Source organism: Geotrypetes seraphini, chromosome 8 (genome assembly GCF_902459505.1).
Source record: "Geotrypetes seraphini chromosome 8, aGeoSer1.1, whole genome shotgun sequence".
NCBI lineage: Eukaryota > Metazoa > Chordata > Amphibia > Gymnophiona > Dermophiidae > Geotrypetes > Geotrypetes seraphini.
In genome coordinates, this window is record NC_047091.1 from 129,594,224 (window position 1) to 129,609,971 (window position 15,748).

The window sequence follows — 15,748 nt, forward strand, 5'->3', positions numbered from 1 at the left end:
TGTAAGACAGGATTGGATTTTGCCATCTCTGTTTCTGATGTTCTTCTTTTGCTCTCCTCGTGCCTGCCTCTCTTTGCCTTCATGTTTGTAGTTGCTGGATCTCCCAGGAATCATTGAAGGAGCAAAGGATGGAAAAGGACGAGGTCGGCAAGTCATAGCAGGTATGCAGGGCTTAAAAGATAATTCTCTTGAGTACTACATCTGAATACTTCCCTTATCTCCTTAGTAATAATTCCACACTCTGAAGTTTTCTTAGGCCCTGAAGTTTTCACAGGTTTAGCGATGATCGCTGCTAACCGACCCGATTCACAAAAACGGCCCACGGTGTTTTTTTCCCCTTGATCGCCATTTTCCGATCTGGCCATGCAAATTTGTAAAACCATGTGCAAAATAGCCAAGCAATTGATTCACTAACATTTGCCTGGCTATTTTACGATCCTAAAACCCGACTGCTGTAGGCCTGTCGGTAACTGTTACCGACAGGTCTACTGTTTTTTTTTTTTTTTTTTAATGGCACAGATATTTTGCACAAGCAACATATCTGCCCATAAAAAAAATTGACACCTCCTCCACTGCTGCCAACGGCCCTCCCACATTGACCACTGACAATCGCGCCCTCCCTCCCCCTCCCGACAAATGCTGCAACCCTAAAACAAACGGCAGGAGGGATGCTCACTCCCTCCCCCCACCCCTCAAATAAAATGGCAGGAGGGATGCATACTCCCTCCTGCCCTGAAGGCACCTGCCCACTGCACGTGGCTGACCGGATACTGGCGAACAAGTGCCACTGAAGGCAGGAAGGAGCAGCCCAGCTGGAAGGAGGACTGTTGAGTGAGGTAACTGGGATCCCCGACTGACCCAGAAGACTTCCCTCTGACTTCGGCTCTGACACCAGAGGGAAACCTTTCGGTTTAGCTTCGGCGGAGGGGGTATGTAGCTGGACGGGCAGGAAGGAGGCCCATTTATAAATGGGATCACTGGCGGCAGCAGTGAACGCATTGGGTTCGAAAGTTGGGGACTGTTCGAGCCTCGATAGGGAGGGGGGCTGCTGACTCGGAGGGGTTGGAAGGGAGGCAGCTCGCAGCAGATCCTTTACTGCGGGGACGATGCCATTCACCGCTCCATGGAGCGATGAATGACCTTGTCTCCGTACCAATATCCCCCGTACCAGTTGTGTTTTGGGCTTTTTTCCCCCCCCCTGTTCTGGCAGGTTACCTGCAGCTAGCCGCGGGTAACAGTCACCATGTCATTCTCTGGTTCAGATCTCACTGCAGCAACTTGTGACCCTGAGCAAATCATTTAATCTTCCATTGTCTCAGGTACAAAGTAGAGAAAGTACCTGCATGTAATGTGTACAGCGCTACTTATGTCTAGTGCAGTAGTTTATTTATATACCACTTATATCCCGAATGGTTTTACATCATATTTCCCTATCTGTCCTGGCAGGCTCAAACTCTATCTAGTGTACCTGGAGAATGGGGAATTAAGTGAATTGCCCAGGGTCACAAGGAGTAGCGAGAGATTTGAACCCACTGCGCCACACAGTAGTAGTATTGTTGATTTATCTCTGTTTTTCTGCTGCAGTGGCTCGCACTTGTAACTTGATCCTGATTGTTCTGGATGTGTTGAAGCCTCTGGGACATAAAAAGATTATAGAAAATGAACTGGAGGGCTTTGGGATCCGACTGAACAAACAACCTCCGAACATTGGGTTCAAGAAGAAGGAGAAAGGGGGCATCAACCTCACTGCAACTGTAAGCTCCAGGGGTTGAGAGAGAGCGAGGGCTATAGGCCTCATAGGTAGGGGATGCAGTGCTTGATGCAGAATTTTATTCCCTCCTATTCTAGTGTGCACAGAGTGAACTGGATGCAGAGACAGTGAAGAGTATCCTTGCAGAATATAAGATTCACAATGCCGATGTCACACTTCGCAGTGATTGTACTGCTGATGACTTGATTGACGTAGTGGAGGGGAACAGGTAAAGTGATGATGTGCAGAGGGAGGGTTCTACATTACAGGAGTGTTGTCCAGAGCTGTCAAGGGAAAAAAAATCAATTTTCAAGCAGTTTTCCAAAGTCTTTAAAAGAAACCCAAAAACAAAACAACAACTCTGTCTATTCATATAATCAGAATACACAAAAACAACTGTGCTTGCACATCAATGCCAATAGTAAAAGAAACAAACTCAAAATCCCCCATCCCCCCATAGATCTTCCAAAGTCCTTTTCCATGTGTCCAATACCATGTTGGTACTACCTCTTTTTAGTGTCTTGTCCTTCATTTCTTTTGGGGTATTATGAGATCCATCTTATGTTTTCAGTTGACCTCTTGTCTCTGGATTTAGTACCTCTCAACACTTGTTTGAATGCTATTTCTGAATGCCTTTGAGAGTGATCTCAGTTTATCAAAATGTAAAGCAATTTGGTTTTCTAGGGATTAGTGTTGCTCTCCTAATGTCCTCAAGATGCTTGGGAGTCCTATTTCCCTTTACAGCTCATTATGTTCTTTTGTTTTTCGATCTTCTTTGTGTGTCCTATGTAAAGTCTGAGTGCTAAAATCTTTCTTGAACACCCAAGAAAATAACACTTTTATTGTTTGCATAATTTTTATTCCAGTGCAATAGGTGAGACATTGTAGACAGTAGGGTTATTTCCCTATAGCTGTGTGCTGATGCAGAAGGAATCCATTCGAGAGCATGGATTTCAGCTCAGCCAGAGGATCTATTACGTTGGAAGGAGCCACTACCACTGCCTCCGAGGCTGTGGTTGCCGATGGCTTTGCCGCTCGTGTTCACTCCACTGCCTCAATTTTCGAGCTGCCCACACCGCTTGGCGTGTAGGCAAACTCCTTCAGCGATTTCCGATTCACTGCCGCCATCAAAGTTCACCAGCTTTTGCCCTGAGAACTACAGTACTAAAATATCACGGTTGGGGGCCAGATCTATGCTATTGCGCTCTGTCGAGACTGCTTTTGCAGAGCTCCAAAATCAACCCACTATCTTAGCAGGTGACATCACTTCCTCCTAGAAAGAATCCACTGGATTTTTCACTCTGCCTGTTATACTTCATTGGGCTCTCTAGCTCCACCTTCAGTATTTTCCTTCTGCACGCATGCCTACAGGCGTTTTTGTTCTGCTCTCACTATTTTATTTTTAATTCAATGTAATTTCATCCCCTTTTCAGGTAATTTAGTTCTTGGAGTGAATTTGAAGCTCTGCCTGCTTGAGAATTCACAGACAGGCCAATCCCACTGGGTACCTGTTAGCCAGCCTGCATAGTTTTCTCTGGAGCTCAGGGCTGTCCCTGAGGTGGTCTCACCTACTGTTAAGCAGAGGTCACATGCAGGCTATTAGGCGTCCTTAGGAGGCTTGGCAGTGTCTCGCAGGGGTGCTGGCTACTTTGTCATGCTTTTGCCCATACTGGTGTGCATCTGTTGGTCTGCAAGGTGGAAGTGTAGTCAGACATAGGAGTCTGACTGGCAGCCCAAAGATAAGATTTACAGAACCATTCCCAGCATTGCGGTAGTGCATTTTCTCATCTAGCTACTGTGAACGAGCTGAAAGCAGGTTACATCACAGATCCTGTTAACCAGGTCATAATGAGTACACAGACTGATGGCCTGTGAGAGGAACCGAGGGGAGGCTTGAAAAGTGGGGTTTTGAGTGTATGAATGTTCTCCTATGTTTCACCGCCTGAAAAATCCTAAATCGCTATTTTTAGAGTTTTAGTGATCTTTTTTGCTAAAGCTCCCTGCTTCTTCAAAACTGCAAATTTTGCCTACAAACCTGCTGGGATAGAGTCCTTGGGCTCGCCTCATGTGGATTCTTGCCAGGATTGTACATTTTTAGAGCATTTTTGCACTATGTGCCACAGCCGGGAGAGCAGGCATGCAGCATTCAGCTTAGCCTTTCCCTTGCTGAAACAGATGACCCAACACTCAGCTAACCCGGCAGGCCAGCCTTCATGACTTTCAGGGCTCAGATGGCTGTTAATTCCATCCACCAGGCTATGGTCCCTTTGCACCTTAGGGTGACTCTATGCCCCAGGAGCCGGGCACTTTTTCTGAATTTTTGAAATTTTTTGTGGCCTGAAGCTTGGAACCAGTTTTCTCACCCTGCCACTGTGCTTGCGCTGCCTGAACCTGATCTGGGAGATCCTGATGCTTTCTGACCCCTTATTTGCAGGTGCAGCGCTTCCTGGGGTGGGAGATCAGGGACTGTGTGCTAGGTGGAGCCTGGAAATACTCTTGCGATCCTGTGCTTATTTAAGTCTGCAGCTTTGCTGGAACTTATTTCTGAATCTTTGCAGGAGTTCATTTTGGTCACTCTGTTGGCTCCATCCACTTCTTCCTCCTGGCTTTGTGGTGTGTGCTTGCAGTCTGCTACTTTGCCCTGGTACCCTGATATGTATGTTCTGATCTCGGAGCAGTTCGACTCTCCGGAGGGTGCTCTGAAAATTGCTAGAGCTATGTCATGCTGGTATCCTTTGGCACAGGAGTTGCAGAAATCCAACACTTTCCTGAGCACATGCTCCACCACCACCCCCTCCACCCCCCTTAGCCCGAGAGCTAGAGAATATATCCAGTTACAATTTCTGCAAGCAATCCGTGCAAAAATCTTACAGTTGCTCTGCTTCTTTTCTTGGTTTTTTTGCTTAAAGTTCACTTTTACGGTGGCTTCAGTGCCTTGAGACCCCTTCCATTTGGCCCCCTGTCAGAGGAAAGGACGCAGACCCGTGGTGCCAGAGAATCTCTGGTGGATCTGTGGAGCCAGTCTGCTGTGTATCACCCTTCATAAACTTGGGGCCCCTTCCCTGGGAGTTTGCTTGCTCGGTTTCAAGGCGCAGGCTGCCTTTCCCTCCCCCGACCGTGTGACGAGGATCCGTGGGAGCAGAGGTCATAGTCGGTGTCTGGCTGAATGGCAGTCCGAAGATCTTCCACTCTGATCATTTGGAGAAGTTTCTGAGGAAGAAAATCCTTTTCCTCCTCTCGGTTGCTGTTAAAACTTCTTACAGGCATGGCACTGCAGAATTGTGAGTACACCTCCATTATTTCCTATGGGAATGTAAAAAGTCATTTTTCATAGTTTCTGAGGGTAGGGTTCAGGTCCCCTACCTCCCCAAACTATTTTTTTATTTTTGGGTTGTGTTTATTTTTGCTGTTTTTGGCACACATTTGCAGGCGGCGGCCATCTTGGATTTTAAAACCCTTTTTTTTCCTGATTTTTTTTAATTTCTGTCTCAAAACCCCTCAATTTGATAAAAATCATTTGAGATGGACTCCCCAGTCCCTAATCTGTCGAATGTGTGCATTGATTGTGGGACCGTGCACTGCATGCCGTAGCGTGATGGGAAGGGGGCGGGAGCTTTGGCCTTTGCCTCCTCCATGTACTCTAGGGCTGGGGAGCTGACCTGGGTATGCGACTTCGGAGAAAAATCTCACCCAGAGGCCGTTCTGGAGTTTGGTGCAAAATGCCTGCGCTCCAAGTCTGGGGACTTTTTTGGTGCAGCACGTGTACCTCAACAGAGCCCTGTCATGGTTGCTGGGTGTGACTTTTCACCGGATTTTATTTGACTTCTCTAGAAAATGTATTTAGTCCCCGCTTGTTTGACGCAGCCAGTGGGCATGTCAGATTTTTTTCTCAGCCTGTTGTGCTGGTAGTGGAGCTTCCAGTTTGGGAGCCCTCTCGTCCAGCTATAGCAGATTTTGATTACAGTAGTTACCATTCAGCTTTTATGTCTGATAACTGCTTCTATATTGGATAGGGCTGATAACCTTGCCGGGGCTAGTCACCTCAGCAACTCTGAGAGTCTGGATTTGGGTGCTGATTCTTCTTTCCACATGCCTTTTAAGCAAGGTGCTCTTTTTTTTATTGCTGCTATTCTGAAAGAGCTCAATTTGGATTCTCCACCTTTCACTTCTCAGGCTTCGGTCAGTGACTGTTCTCATGTGCCTTTTTTTCTTGTCTCCGGCTCCTTGGTCTGGTTACAAATCAATGTATTACCCTAGACAGCTCTTCTGCCCTGCTAATGCTATGTTTAAGATTATCCCCTGGCTCCTGATTTCCAGCAGGTTTAACCAGCCTAAAGTAGATTCTGCCGTGGCACAAATTTTCTGGCACACAGTCCTCCCTAATGATGGGGGAGTGATGCTTAAGGACTCTCAGGATCGCAGGGTGGATATTGTTTTATAAATCTTTATTCATTTTCTTATGTTACAACAAGTGTTTCAAATAAACTTTTTAGAAACTTGAATATACACACTTGATTAACTCACTTATTATCATTAAATTAACATTTCTTTAGAAAATTAATATTATATAAAGTTATAATATTATGTAAGAAATTTAAATTTATATAATTCTTATTGAATATAATAATCCCCCTTCCCTCCCTCCCTCCCCTTCAATAATACATAAATTCAACTTTATTGTAAATTCATTCAAATACAGTGGTGCCTCGCATAACGAACGCCTCGCACAGCGAACGCTGCGCACAACGAACTTTATGTCTTGCTCCCTACAACGAACTTCGTTTCACACAACGAAGTCGCCCGAGCTGCATCCTTCCGCGCAGGCACTGCGCTTAACTGCCCTCTCTCCGCCTGGCTCCCTCTTGCCCCCCCGACTCCCCGACACAATCGGGGCAAAAGGGAGCCCAAGCCCTCTTGCCCCGCCGATTCCCCAACTCCCCGACAATATCGGGCCAGGAGGGAGCCCAAGTCCTCCTGGCCACGGCGACCCCCTAACCCCACCCTGCACTACATTACGGGCAGGAGGGATCCCAGGCCCTCCTGCCCTCGACGCAAACCCCCCCTCCCCCAACGACCGCCCCCCCCCCAAGAACCTCCGACCGCCCCCCCAGCCGACCCGCGACCCCCCTGGCCGACCCCCACGACACCCCCAACCCCCTTCCCCGTACCTTTCTGTAGTTGGCCGGACAGACGGGAGCCAAACCCGCCTGTCCGGCAGGCAGCCAACGACGGAATGAGGCCGGATTGGCCCATCCGTCCCAACGCTCCGCCTACTGGTGGGGCCTAAGGCGCCTGGGCCAATCAGAATAGGCCCGGGAGCCTTAGGTCCCTCCTGGGGGCAGGGCCTGAGGCACATGGGCCCAACCCGACCATGTGCCTCAGGCCCTGCCCCCAGGAGGGACCTAAGGCTCCCGGGCCTATTCTGATTGGCCCAGGCGCCTTAGGCCCCACCAGTAGGCGGAGCTTTGGGACGGATGGGCCAATCCGGCCTCATTCCGTCGTTGGCTGCCTGCCGGACAGGCGGGTTTGGCTCCCGTCTGTCCGGCCAACTACAGAAAGGTACGGGGAAGGGGGTTGGGGGTGTCGTGGGGGTCGGCCAGGGGGGTCGCGGGTCGGCTGGGGGGGCGGTCGGAGGTTCTTGGGGGGGGCTGTCGTTGGGGGGAGGGGGGGTTTGCGTCGAGGGCAGGAGGGCCTGGGATCCCTCCTGCCCGTAATGTAGTGCAGGGTGGGGTTAGGGGGTCGCCGTGGCCAGGAGGACTTGGGCTCCCTCCTGGCCCGATATTGTCGGGGAGTTGGGGAATCGGCGGGGCAAGAGGGCTTGGGCTCCCTTTTGCCCCGATCGTGTCGGGGAGTCGGGGGGGCAAGAGGGCTTGAGCTCCCTTTTGCCCCGATCGTGTCGGGGAGTCGGGGGGGCAAGAGGGCTTGAGCTCCCTCTTGCCCCGATCGTGTCGGGGAGTCGGGGGGGCAAGAGGGCTTGAGCTCCCTCTTGCCCCGATCGTGTCGGGGGTGCCAGGGACCACACGGAGTCACCCACCGTACCACCCGATTCGGGTAAGCGCAGGTATCGGTGGGTGGCTTATTTGCGGGGGGGGTGCCTTATTTTACATTTTTTTCTAAAAAGGGGGGGCTGTCTTATTTGATGGCCCTGCCTTATCATCGGGGAAACACGGTAGAAAAAAAAAAAAAATGAACAGTTAAGTCCCAGTTTTTGCCGCTGAGACTCTGCCCTCTCTCACTGTAAAATTAGACTCTACTTAGTCTGTCTTTAAATTTAAAAAATGTGTGTTGTTTTAAAAAACAATTATGTTTTTAGATGTATCTAAATAAAAATAGTAACCAAAAATTTATCTTTTTTTATGTCACCTTAGCATATTTTATGCTACAGAACGAATTATTTTGTTTTACATGTATTCTTATGGGAAAACGCGTTTCACACAACGAACGTTTCACATAACAAACTTGCTCCTGGAACGGATTAAGTTCGTTGTGTGAGGCACCACTGTATTGATATAGTATGTAATAATCAGAAATAAAATCCCACCCCATTCCCTTCTAATCAAATATCTTATTATGTAATTGAATATATATTCCCCCATCCCTCCCTCCATCTCATCCAATCAATAATACATAAAATCAATTTTATTAAGAAAAAATTCATTCAAATATTGATATAGTAAGTAATAACCAGAAATAAAAACCCACCCCATTTTCTTATCTTGGGAAAAGTTAATTATTCATTACAGGGTGGATATTGTGTTAAAAAATAAATTGTTGGTAGTGGTGTCTTTAGGTATCAAAGTGGCAGTGGCCGCTTTCTTCATGGTGCAAGCCTGTCATGTCTGACTGCGCTCTGTGGATTTGCCTGCCTGTCCTCCGCTGGTGATGGATGTTATGGATTATGTGGTGGATCTCATGCAAGTTCTTAGTAAAGTCTATGCTTATGCAGTATCTGTATGCCAGACTCTTTGGATTCGTCTTTAGGCTGGGGCGCTAGCTTCTTTTTGGTAAAGTTCTAGATGTCCTCATCACAATTGTTGCTGAGTGCAGCCCTAAGTTTCTTCCTGTGACATCGGGGGATTGTAGTGCTTTCGTTACACCTGCAGGTGTCGTCGGGGGTCTGTAGATTCTTCCTCCCAGAGATATTACCAGGGCTACGCCCATGTTTTAACAGCTCCAATTCCTAGCGGCCTCAGGTTCCCGTGCAGTGGCTGCGCCTAAAAACCCCCGATGCTGCCAGGGGTCTGGCGGCGCTTCCTCATATCGGAGGTAGACTTCTCAGTTTTATCAGGAATGGTCTTGACTTTCATCGGACCCATGGGTGCTGGCATTCATTTGGAAGGGGCACCAGTTAGATCTCTTTTGCCTGCCTCTTGCTTTGTTTCTGGACTCTGGCAGGTCAGCCAGAACATGAGTCCAGGGTCAATGATACTCTGCAACATCTCTTAGACATCAGAGCTATAGAACCCATTCCAGAACACAAATCGACATCAGGCCACAGAAAGGCTCAGAGGACTGGAGACTGGATCTCCAGTCGGTCATTGACTTCATGCAGATTTCTCCTTTTCGCATGTTAACAGAGTTGATAGCTGAGGTCTCTCCAGGAGAGTTTCTAGCATCCTTGGATCTTAAGAGACTTGCCTCCAAATTCGATCTACCCAGAGCTTTGCAAGTTTCTGTGTTTTTTTCCATGTTCTGCAACAACATTTCCAGTTCGTAGTTCTGCCCTTTGGCCTCATGATGGCACCCCATACTTTCTCTAAGGTGGACAGTAGTTGTGATGGCCTTTCTCCACTGGCGGGGTGGCCAGGCCCATCTTTTCTTGGACAACTGGTTGATCTGGACTCTGTCTTGTCAGGAGTGTGGAAGTGTGGTAGCGACTGTGGCGTCTGCTGCAGGTGTTGGTGCCTTCAGGAAGAGACACTTGATGCTCTCCCAGTCCCTGGAGTATCTGGGCCTTCTCTTCGACACTAGACAGGGTCATGGTTTTCTTCCTGAGGCACGTAGACAGAAACTTCAACAGATCGGAGATCTCCTGGACCATCCAGCTCCTGGACCCACTAGCATTATATGTAGGTTCTGGGGTCAATGGCAGTCTTGGAGGCGGTCCCATGGACCAGAGTGCACATGCATCTTTAACAAGAGTCCCTCCTCTATTGGTGGTCTCCACAGTGTCATCCCCTTCAGATGCCGCTTCCCTGGATGGTGCCAGCTCGTAACAGCTTGAGCTGATGACTTCAGAGGGGGACTCTCTGCCAGAGCTGGCTTTTTCAGATTGCTGAATGGATGACTCTCTTATGTAGGATGGCAACCTGTTGGGTTGAAGTACTCACTGTGGGGACTGCTCCATTCAGGGGCAATGGACTCCTTGTCAGAAATATTGGTTGATCCATCTTCTGGAGCTTCGGGCAATTCAGTTGGCGCTACACTTCTCCCTCCGGATTCGCTGTAATACAGAACTGCAAATACAGAAAACCCGCGAATAACTTTTTTGTATGTTATTCGCTGTTTTCTATTAAAAAACATTGTGAATATGGTGAAACCGCGAACAATATGGTGGGAGACCTGGCCTGTTCCCGAAGGAGAGGCAAAACATGGTGAAGAAAGTGCTGGGAATCAGCAATTTTCTCTGTAAACGCTTGGAATCAGCGATTTCTCTATGCAAGCTGATGTAATTTGGGGGGAGGAGCCATCAAGCTAAAAACCGTGAATAATTGAAACCGCAAATGCTGAAACCGCAAATATGGAGGGAGAAGTGTACTTGCTTTCTAGCCTTTGGAAAGGAAAACGGTGCAAGTATTCTCCAACACTGCCACAGTGGTGTTGTACATAAATCATCAAGGGGGCACAAAAATCACTCCCTTGGGGTCAGGGGTTCGCATGCTGTTCCGCAGGGCGGAATTACATCTTCTGTCTCTTGGCGGCCCCTGTGGCCAGAGTCATCAGTATTCAGGCAGACATCCTCAGCCAACAGGTCCTGGACCAGAAAGAATGATCCCTCCTGCGAAAGGCATTCCATCTGATTGTACAGCGCTGTGGTCAGCCCCAGATAGATTCGATGGCTTCGACTGAATTCGAAGGCCAGGCGTTTTTTCAGTTGATGAACACAGCATGGAAGCCTAGGACTGGATGCCTTGGTTCAGACCTGGCCGTCTCACAAGCTCCTGTACATGTTCCCTCTGTGGACTCTGGTCAGTCGGGTCATCTGCGGAATAGCGCCACATCTTGGCCTAGTGATTCTAGTAGCGCCAGATTGGATCTCATCTGTCTTTGGCGGGATGAGTTACTTCAGCTCCCTTTTTTTCGCTAACTTCTCAGTCGAGGGCTGGTGTCCATGGAGAAACCACAATGGTTTTGAGTGCTTAGTCTTTCTGAAGCATGGTTTCAGAGGTAGTTATCTCGACTCTTTTGCGCTCAGGGAAACTACTATGGCTACTTATGCCAAGGCCTGGAAGACTTTCCAACAAGGGTGTGTTAAGGAATGAGTGGAGCCTGAGGGGGCTCCCATTTCAGTGGTCTTGGTTTTTCTTCAGGAGGGCCTAGACAAAGGTCTGGCAGTGGCCTCCCTTAAAGTTCAGGTTGAGGGCCTTTTATGTTTTTGAGCGCACAGAGGAGCTAATCCGCTTACTGCTCATCCAGACGTGACCAGATCTATGAGAGGGGCGCTTAGTTTGCTTCCTCCCATGCTTCTTCCTTTCCCTTCATGGATCCTTGACATCAGTTTGCAGGGCCTTGGAGAAGCCCCATTTGAGCCACTGAAGGATGCTTCTCTTCTGTATCTAATGATCAAGGCTGTCTTTCTGGTCACCATTGTCTAGGCAAGGCATTTATTGGAGCTTCAGGCCCTTTTGTGCAGGGAAGCTTTTCTCTGTTTTACAGATGCAGGTGGTGTTCTCCGTACTGTACCTTCCTTTCTGCCAAAGGTGGTATCAGCCTTCCATCTCCATCAGGAGGTTTGGTTGCCTGTGTTTCATCTCTCAGGTTCAGAGCGTGCATATTCAGATCTTACGCAAGTTGAATGTTCAGAGAGTCTTGTTCTATTTGGAGAGGACTTATGATTTCAGGCTGTCTGATCCCTTTTTTGTCCTGACTGCTTCGCCTTGCCGTGGTCGGCTGGTGTCCAAGTCCTCGATCGCTCGATGGATTCAAATGGTCATTTGTGCAACTTCCATCGCCTGTGGCAAGCAGCTGCTGATTTTGCTTAAAGCCCACTCGACTGGACGTATGGCTGTGCCATGGGCAGAGTCTTGCATGATTCAGCCTGATGAAATTTGCAGGATGGCTCCTTGGTTCTCTATTCATACTTTTATCAAGTGGCTGTGCTGCTTTTGGGATCTCGGTGTTGAGGGCAGGCTTTTCTGTCCCTCCCTAGCTGTTACCACTGCTTTGGTATGCCACCTAGCATATGGAATCCGGAAGGGATGTAACAGAATGGAAGATTAGGTTTCTATCTTTGATAATATTCTTTCTGTTAGTCCCTGTAAGATTCCATGTGACCTGCCCTCTCCGTATGCACTCAGTTGTTGAATAGCCTGCTTCTTTCTGCTTTGATTATTCTCCTTGCAGGCTTGAAGTCTTTCTAGCCAGGTGATGGATCCTGTGAGCAGTATTCCCCTTCTGTGAGTATGCTTTGCTCAAGGCTATCTCATGTACACAACAGGTTAGTTCTACATTGTTCTACAACATTTAGCTGGATAGGATTTGGCCATGTTTATTACCCGTTTCATGTTTTACAGAGCAGACCAGTTCAGACTATGTTGCTGGGGATCTTCCCCTGTAGCCCCTTGTCATGGATTTATTCAGATATGTTACTTGGCTTTGGGACTTAACTGGATATGTTCTCTAGCTCTCAGACTAAGGGGATACAGCATGTGCTCTGAAAAGTGTTGGTTTTCTGCAACTCCCAGTTGGGATGTGTGTGGAATCCTACAGGGACTTAACAGAAAGAAGATTATTGAAGGTAGAAACCTAATCTTCCATTCAGTTGAGGTCCACAGATAGCTATTACTTTTTACTATATTTCTCACCCTGACCCTTCTTATATGTCTAACCTAAGCTAATTAGATTTTAAAATTGCTTGCTTTTTTAAAATTTATCATCCATCTATATGGTCCTGTGCTATTTTGACAATTGTATGCAACTTTGATTGTTGTACCCGAATGGTGATATCAAATATTCATAAACTAAAAGTCACCATTCCGCCTCATTCATGCTTTCATAAATTTCTATCATATTCCTCCTGTCATCTAGCAATAAACAAGAATTGTATTTCAAAAGACATTCTTCTGTATATAAAAGGTAGCTTGTTGGTTTGAATGGTGGATACATAAAATAATAATAATAACTTTATTTTTCTATACCGCCATAATCTTGCGCCTTCTAGGCGGTTCACAATCGGCGAATTACAGTAGATGAATAGACAGGGGTCACTGAGGGCTTGCAGTGGAGAGAAGTAAAATAGTATGATTGTTTTAAAAAAGCCTAGCATCAGCATGAGGCTTAATAGGGTGTATAAAGTAGGAAGGGGAAGCAGTCTCTGCTCTTGTAATAGGAAAAGGAGCTGGGCCTGCAAAACTTTGCTGTCAACCACTGTTCTAGCATGAAATTGTTTTTTTTTCTTGTCTTAGTGCAGTTTTGGGTACTATTGTTGATCCTTTCTGTTTTGGTACTCCTGTAGGGTCTATATCCCTTGCATTTATGTGCTGAATAAGATAGATCAGATCTCTCTGGAGGAGCTGGATATTATTTACAAAGTGCCACACTGTGTGCCCATCTCTGCTCATCACCGCTGGAACTTTGATGATCTGCTGGAGAAGATCTGGGATTATCTACGTCTGGTGCGAATGTAAGGCTCTTCTGTATGCAGCCCCAGGGTAGAAAGTAGTTAGCTGAGGAAATCTAAGGAATATTTAGCACTTTGTATGTTCTTTGTTGCAGCTACACCAAACCCAAAGGGCAGCTGCCAGATTACACTGCACCAGTGGTGCTGCCAGACTGTAGGACCACAGTGGAGGACTTCTGCACCAAGATCCACAAGAACCTTATCAAAGAGTTCAAATAGTGAGTAGAAAGACTTGGGTGAGACCTCCTTCTGGTGTGTGTTTGTTTGTTTTTGCTGTACTTTGGCCACTGGTACACTAGAACAATGCATTAGACACAGTGTTCCAAAGTGATAGTTTTCTAAATAGGACCAGAGTGAGGAAGAATTGGTCTTTGGCTATGGAGGGTGTAGTACTGTAAAATTTCTCATTTTCTCTTCTCCCTGCAGTGCGCTGGTCTGGGGTTCCTCTGTGAAACACAACCCACAGAAAGTTGGGAAAGATCATGTTATGGAAGATGAAGATGTCATTCAGATTGTGAAGAAGTAAATATCACTGCTGCTCTTCTATGTGCAGGACTGAATGCACATAATGGAAAATAAAGCCTAGACAGCATTCTCAATTGTAGTAATTGACTGCATGTGTTGAAATCTTACATGGAAGGGTAGTGGGCTAATACCATTTTAACAAGGTTAAAAAAAGGACAATATGCTGAGATAAATTTAAACCCGGTTTGGATATTGTTAATAAGCTCAGGCCTAATTTCTCAGTGGGGAGCCAAGATACAGAATCTTTCTAGGTATTAGAAATTCCAGGAATTTGGAATTCAAGATTTAAATATTAATTCCTTATAATCCACCAGGCTAGTCCAGATGAACGGTTTATTTTTCTCTGTCAGCAGATGGAAATAGGACAAATGGTTGTGAGGTATGCTCTCTATAAGGTACATTGCAACTAGTAACTCTTCAGTTTTGTATCCAGATGGTAAATGGTTCCTGTGCAATGTTGGACTAATTCTGGGGTGTACTTCTGGGTCCAGTTGAGTGGTTAGTGAAGTGGGACTGTGGGAAGCCCCAGGGGTGTGATACCTTGCGATGTCGGAGGTACTCTTCTATCCTTGGCTCTTTTTTTTCAAGCTATTTTTCTGGTTTATTCCTGTGAAATCCCAATAGAGATATCTGGGGGAATCCATACTTTCCCTTCTGTTCCCAGATCTCTGTCCTTCAGCCATTCAGGGTTATTCCACTTCTCCCTGATGGAAGTTGATCTGGGGCTTATACAAACACTGTTGCATATACAAAGATTTTGCTAAGAATTCAATATTCACCAAATTAACCAAGGGGACCCAAATACTTCAGCATTATGCTGGTTTAAGTCATATTCTTACAGTTGAGCGTCAGCACCTTCCCCAGCTCATTTTCCATAAGCTTATGAAAGCATTGCAGGATGCATGTGTGTACTTTCCTACCTATTACTGTTGCATGGGACTTGATGAGTCTTTGTTTTTCTGGAGCAGTATGGTTTTGCTTTATATCCCTTTTACAGTTTGTGCTTGATTTCTCCACTAAGAGATTTTTCTTCAGAATTTGCCTGTTACGTTTGTGTGGGACCAAAATCGCTGATAGTTCCCCTTACTTAAGGTTTCTGGCTCCATTTTAAAGTTTTATTTCTTTTCTGCAACCCACTAGGCCAAGGGGGCCAAATTTGGCCTGCAGTGTAAATAGATTTGATCCATGAGAAAATACTGTTTCTGTTTCTGCCTTCCCTCCATCCCATTGTCCACCATCTCTCTCCCACCTTCCTGGTCTCGCCTGGAAAGCAGCTTGCAGAGGATCACCGGTTGGCTGTAGCGTTAGAGGAGGGGTGGGACTGCAGCAGGCTAGGATTACTACAACACCGGTGATCTGCTGGAGGATATTAAAAAGAAGGCCTTTTGGGGGGGAATAATGGGTCTAAAAACAGGAGATGAGGGAAGGAACAGAAAGGGAGAGAAGTTGGACACAAGGGATAGTGTGTTGGAGGGCGGATGGACATTTTGGATAGGAGCGTAGTTGGGAGATGGTAGACCCTGGAGTGGTGGGGAAGGGGAGAGAGATGCTGGATGAAAGAGTAGTTGAGAAAAGGAGAGATAGTGGATCTGGGGATGGTGGGGTCCATAACTGTGGGGATGGAGATGAAAAAA

The 15,748-nt window shown here is 46.9% G+C and overlaps 1 protein-coding gene across 1 annotated transcript in view; it reads left to right on the forward strand.

The window, feature by feature from the left end:
• DRG1 (developmentally regulated GTP binding protein 1) overlaps positions 1–15,388 on the forward strand; it is a 30,552-nt gene extending 15,164 nt beyond the window's left edge. Inside the window, exons 4-9 of the mRNA XM_033955450.1 lie at positions 92–161; positions 1,585–1,754; positions 1,849–1,979; positions 13,425–13,592; positions 13,685–13,807; positions 14,016–15,388. Coding sequence (XP_033811341.1) covers positions 92–161; positions 1,585–1,754; positions 1,849–1,979; positions 13,425–13,592; positions 13,685–13,807; positions 14,016–14,115 — 762 coding nt within the window. The 3' untranslated portion in view covers positions 14,116–15,388. The remainder of the gene's footprint in view (positions 1–91; positions 162–1,584; positions 1,755–1,848; positions 1,980–13,424; positions 13,593–13,684; positions 13,808–14,015) is intronic.
• Positions 15,389–15,748: the final 360 nt, after the last annotated feature.